General features: G+C 53.9%; 1 protein-coding gene across 2 annotated transcripts in view; it reads left to right on the forward strand.

Annotated features, from left to right (window-relative positions):
* SMAD6 (SMAD family member 6) overlaps positions 1–5,335 on the forward strand; it is an 82,702-nt gene extending 77,367 nt beyond the window's left edge. For both annotated transcript variants that reach the window (XM_035258969.3, XM_002753264.7), the window contains one exon: positions 4,354–5,335. In XM_035258969.3, the coding sequence (XP_035114860.2) occupies positions 4,354–5,004 (651 nt within the window). In that variant the 3' untranslated portion in view covers positions 5,005–5,335. The remainder of the gene's footprint in view (positions 1–4,353) is intronic.
* The last annotated feature ends 665 nt before the right edge of the window (positions 5,336–6,000 follow it).

A 6,000-nucleotide genomic window follows, 5' to 3' on the forward strand; every position in this document is an offset into this window, starting at 1 on the left:
AGTTTTCATTGGTCCGTGGTGAAAGAAATACAAATAAGTTCGAAAATAAGTCTGTATGTGGCAAAGCAGTGGTCGGCCAGGTGCAGTGGCTCATGTCTGTCCTTCCAACACTTGGGAGATCGAGACAGGCAGATTGCTTGGTCCCAGGAGTTCAAGACCAGCCAGAGCAACATGGCAAAACCCTGTCTCTACATTAGGAAAAAAAAAAAATAGCTGAGTGTGGTGGTGGGCGCCTGTAGTCCCAGCTACTTGGGAGGCTGAGGTGGGAGAATCGCATGAGCCTGGGAGGTCGAGGCTGCAGTGGTTGCCCTGTGTCATTCCCAACTCCCCTGTTAAAAAACATGTTGGTTTGTGGAAGCCCTAAGTGTTGGGTCTTCTTGGACAAGACAATGTCGGCAGATACTGAAGCTCTGAAGTCCTGAGACTGAGAGCGGGCGGCTCCCGCTCCGGATCAGACAAGGGACCTCAGTGTTTACCCACCACCCTTCAGTGCCTGAAGGCCTGAGCCCCCCAGCCCACCTGCTGGGCAGGATTCCCGTGGGGTGAGGGCAATGTGCAGGCACTAGGACGTATTTTATTTCCTGGCTTCTTCCTTTTTATTAGGTTGGTGCAAAAGTAATCGTGACTTTTGCCATTGAAAGCAATGGCAAAAACCACGATTACTTTTGCACCAACCTAATAACACGTTCCAAGAGAGCGACCTAGGGATGTACAAGGCCCTGGGATAGATGGAGACCCACCCCTTCCTAGTCAGAGAGTGTAGACCAACTGGGGGGCAGTGACAAGCAGCACAGATACTTGTTAAGGCCAAGGGAGGAGCTACAGTTCAGGTGCCCCAGGAGGGAACAGTTCAGAGAGGGCTTCCCAGAAGTGGCAGTCTGTGTCCCTGAATCTGGGAGACTTGGCTAGGAGCACAGACCTGATGAGGTGTAAGCCAGTCTGTTCAACCAAGGAAGCTGCAGGGGATGGGGCCTGGCTCCTGCCCTGGGTGTCCCTGAGCTGGATGGCCAGGGCAGGCACAGCCCAAGGGCAGCTCTGTGGCTTCATCCCCAGTCATAGGGTACCATAAGGAGCGCTGGGGCTAGGCTGGGGACATAGGTTTTGAGGTGGGGGGATGAGGGGAGTTTGACCTGGCTGGGATGGGGGCAACTGAGAGGAGGGGGATAGGAAGTCCCATCTGTCCTTGAATTGAAAAGCTTCCTCCCCTCCCCTTCTCTCCCCTCCCCTCCCCTCCCCTTTCCTCCTCTCCTTCTTCCTCTTTTTTTTTTGGAGACAGAGTTTCACTCTGTTGCCCAGGCTGGGATCTCTGCTCACTGCAACCTCTGCCTCTGGGGTTCAAGCGATTCTCCTGTCTCAGCCTCCTGAGTAGCTGGGATTACAGGTGCCGGCCACCACACTTGACTAATATTTTGTGTTTTTTGTAGAGACAGGGTTTCACTATGTTGGCCAGGCTGGTCTCAAACTCTTGACCTCATGATCCGCCCGCCATGGCCTCCCAAAGTGCTGAGATTACAGGCGTAAGCCACCGCGCCCAACCCAAAAGCCTTTCTTTTTTTTTTTTTTTTTTTTGAGACAAGGTCTCACTCTGTGGAATGCAGTGCCACAATGACAGTTCCCTGTGACTTCAAAGTCTTGGGCTCAAGCAATCCTCCTGTCTCAGCTCCCCGAGTAGCTGGGACTACAGATGTACACCATCATGCTCAGCTAATTTTTTAAAGTGTTTTTGTAGAGATGAGGTCTTGCTTTGTTGCCCTGGCTGGGCTTAAACTCCTGGGCTCAAGTGACCCTCCTGCCTCAGCCTCCTAGACTTCCCAGCCAGAAACCTTTCAGAAGCTGGGAAAAAGAAAGTCACTCCACCCATGCCCTGTGCCCCTGCCCTTCTCCAGCTAGACTTTGCCTTTTTCCATGGACAGGGTAGTGCTGTCACTCTGTGGCTGGGCAGCTGTCTCAGAGCCTTGTCTGTGAAGAGGGCAGCAGTGACCACTCCCTCAGTGAGTCCTCCAAGAGTGGGAGTAGTGATGCCCCAGCTTGTAAAAAATCACCTCTAGGACTCATGGACCATGAGAGCAGTCATGGTTACCTATAGGGAAACTGATGCTTAGGGAGGGAGAGGGACTTGCTTAGTGCACAGGTTTTAGGGAGGGGCCAGGGCTGAACACTCTGGAGAGTGGAGAAGAGCTCCCCTCTAGAATGTGGCCTGGCACTGAGGCGGCCCCAGCATTCACTGGTGTGTACCCTGGGCCTCAGTTTCCTCACCTAGTAGAGGTGAAAAAGGCTGTTGTGAAGAAGGGGTGGAGCTCATAGAAGGCACTCGTGAACGCCATTGCCTGTCCCGTCTCCCAGTGTACTCCAGGCATCTCTTCTTTGCATCCCTACCTGGCACACTCATGGAATTCTTGTTGGTTGGTGAGCAATGTGGGTACTGGAGTTTCATGGTTATGCTGGCACAGTGCTGCTTTTCTGGCCCCTGGGGGCTCCCAGACCTATGCCAGATAGATGGGTGGGGAGAGGGACACTGGCATGGGGTGGCTGGAGCTCAGTTGGGCTCTTTCCAACTGCCCCCCTGCTGAGACTGGCCTGGTGCCTGCAGCCTGATGACCTCCCATGGGTTTGAGCTGTTTCTGTCATTATTGCCCACTGGCTAAGGGGCAGTTCAGTTGAGGGCAGGATGCAGGACCTCTTCCTCCTCTCCTGACCATCAGCTGAAAGTATCAGAGGCCTCGCTGGAGACTGTGAGGCAAAATGATCCAAGCTGTGGGCTGGTGTGAGAACTTGGATTATCACCAGCAGACTTGGGGACCTGTGTCTGGGACCTCAGTACCAGGCACAGGGCAAGGGGCACACTCATTGGACCTGTGTCCAGCCCAAAGCCACAGCAGAGCGGTCAGCCTCCAGGATGTCCTGAGGCAGACAGCTTCCTGCCAGGTGGCTGGGTGGGCCTCCCAGTGTGTAAGGGGATGCCAGGGGCCCTGCCACCCAGTTCTTCTGGGACCTCTAGGCAGGGGCAAGGCCAGGGCAAGGTAAAGGCAGCCAGAGCTGGCCTCACTCGAGCTCCCAGGTTAAGCTGTTAGAAGTGTTGTCCTCTGGGATTTGGTTGGACTGTGATCAGTTTTCCTCGGAGAAACAGCCATGAAGCACCTGTCTTTGCTCTGTCAAGCCTCCAGCAGAATGCCTCCCTCTGCACAGGCCTGGCCAGGGACCTGTGTGGAAGCAGGTGTGGCAGGCAAATCATGTCACCTCACTGTGCAGTTACGGGTGCCTGCCTGCTTCTCAGAGCTGTGAGCTCCAAGGAAAGGCCAGCTGTCGGAATCTGAGAAGCAGGCCACGTGAGAGCAGGGAGCACCCTTGCCTGTGCTGGTCTGAACTTTGGTCTCAGAAAATTGTTAAACTTCTCCAGACACACAGATGCCCCCAGTCAGAGTGACAAGGGGTTTCAGTAACAGCTACCCCTTTGCTATACAGTGGGGAAACTGAGGCCCAGAGAGGAGCAGCACACACCTCAGAATTGCTGGCCATCTCCAGAGCCCTTGAGGAGCCATTTTGTCATTTAGGGACCCTCAGCTCCTCTGCCATGCAGAAGTGACTGCAGTTCTGGTGCCAACCTGCATTTCCCGCCAAGAAAGCCAACTCAGGTGGGCGGTACCAGGAGACTGAGGCTGAGGCAGGGAGCAGTCAGGTAGTCATATTTATAACAAGGCCACCACAGGAATCCCCCTGCTCCATGCCGGAAGGGGTCCTGGGGCACATCCCCCCACCCCCAGCCCGCCTTCTTGTGCTTGAGTCCTTGAATGTGGTGATTTCACTCCTCCCATCCCCCAAATGCCTAGTCCTGTCAGGTTGGGACTTGGACTAGTGGGTTCAAATCCTGGCAGGGTGCCCTCCTCTGTAGAATGAGGAGAAGGTGGCGTCCTTGCAGAGTGATCATGAGGAGCAAGTGAGTCCCATGTGCTGTGATGAATAAGAAGTACAGTGCTCCATGCCTGGTCCACGGTGGGTGCCCCACAGTCAGTCCCTCCTTCCGGGGTGCAGGCAGATGTCTCTCTCCTGCTAGCAGAAGAGTCAGGGGCAGGGTATGTTGGGTTCATGTCTATTGGTTCACAGCATCTAGCATGCAGCAGGTGCTCTCTGGCTTGCACTGTGTGGCTCATGACCTCTGTTTCTTCCTTTGCGTGACGTTGCGTGTGTGAAAGAGATGTCCCGTTGTGTGCTGCATTTCGTGAGGACAACCTGGCACACAGTCGGTGCCCACATGACCACTGGATGCTGGAAACCTTACCCAGCTCCCACTGTGCAGACAGCAGCACCTACCTCCCCACCCCAAATAACGCGGCGGCCCCTGTGCTTGTCCCACAGACGCCAGCATGTCTCCGGACGCCACCAAGCCGAGCCACTGGTGCAGCGTGGCGTACTGGGAGCACCGGACGCGCGTGGGCCGCCTCTACGCGGTGTATGACCAGGCCGTCAGCATCTTCTACGACCTACCTCAGGGCAGCGGCTTCTGCCTGGGCCAGCTCAACCTGGAGCAGCGCAGCGAGTCGGTGCGGCGAACGCGCAGCAAGATCGGCTTCGGCATCCTGCTCAGCAAGGAGCCCGACGGCGTGTGGGCCTACAACCGCGGCGAGCACCCCATCTTCGTCAACTCCCCGACGCTGGACGTGCCCGGCGGCCGTGCCCTGGTCGTGCGCAAGGTGCCGCCTGGCTTCTCCATCAAGGTGTTCGACTTCGAGCGCTCGGGCCTGCAGCACGCGCCCGAGCCGGAGGCCGCCGACGGCCCCTACGACCCCAACAGCGTCCGCATCAGCTTCGCCAAGGGCTGGGGGCCCTGCTACTCCCGGCAGTTCATCACCTCCTGCCCCTGCTGGCTGGAGATCCTCCTCAACAACCCCAGATAGCGGCGGCCCAGGCGGAGGGGCAGGTGGGAGGAGCCACCTGCTGGCCTCGAGAGGAGCCGATGCCCAGAGACACAGCCCCCACGGACGAAAACCCCAGATATCATCTACCTAGATTTAATATAAAGTTTTATATATTATATGGAAATATATATTATACTTGTAATTATGGAGTCATTTTTACAATGTAATTATTTATGTATGGTGCAATGTGTGTATATGGACAAAACAAGAAAGACGCACTTTGGCTTATAATTCTTTCAATACAGATATATTTTCTTTCTCTTCCTCCTTCCTCTTCTTTCCTTTATATATATATATATTAAACAAAAATGATACAGCAGAGCTAGGTGGAAGAGCCTGGGTTTGGTGTATGGTTTTTGAGCTATTAACGCCCAGACAAAAAGCTAATACCAGTCACTCGATAATAAAGTATTTGCATTATAGTTTTTTTTTTTAACTGTCTTCTTTTTACGAAGAGGGGCAGGTAGGGTTTAAGTGGATTTCCAACCCGTCATGTACCCTGAAACTTCACCTCGGTTTGCAAGTTTTACTTTTATTGGATAAAGACAGAACAGATTGAAAAGGGAGGAAAGTCACATTTACTCTGAAATAAACCAGAGAAGGTTCTGTTGTTCCTTCCTGCCCATGGTTGTGATATGTCCCCCGGATAGGGATAGGGATGGGGGTGGGGAAAGGGAGAATCCACTGGCCATTTTATCCTGGACAAGCTCTTCCAGTCTGATAGAGGAGGTTCGTGTCCTAGCCTAGAAGGGCCCAGGCCCACACCCACCGTCTTTGAGCTATGAGCAAGCCTGAAGAAGGCACTATTGCTCACCACTTTGTGGAAACGGCCTGGGGAACAAAGACTGAAATGGGCCTTGAACCCACCTGCTACCTTGCAGAGCCATCTCGAGCCCCATGGTGAGTAGATTCTCTTAGGACCTAGACAGGCTCTTTCCCACCCCCAGCCAAAAATAGCTCAGAATCTGCCCATCCAGGGCTGTATTAATGATTTATGTAAAGGCAGATGGTTTATTTCTACTTTGTAAAAGGGAAAAGTTGAGGTTCTGGAAGGATAAATGACTTGCTCGTGACACAAAATCAAGGT

Source organism: Callithrix jacchus, chromosome 8 (assembly GCF_049354715.1).
Source record: "Callithrix jacchus isolate 240 chromosome 8, calJac240_pri, whole genome shotgun sequence".
Lineage (NCBI taxonomy): Eukaryota > Metazoa > Chordata > Mammalia > Primates > Cebidae > Callithrix > Callithrix jacchus.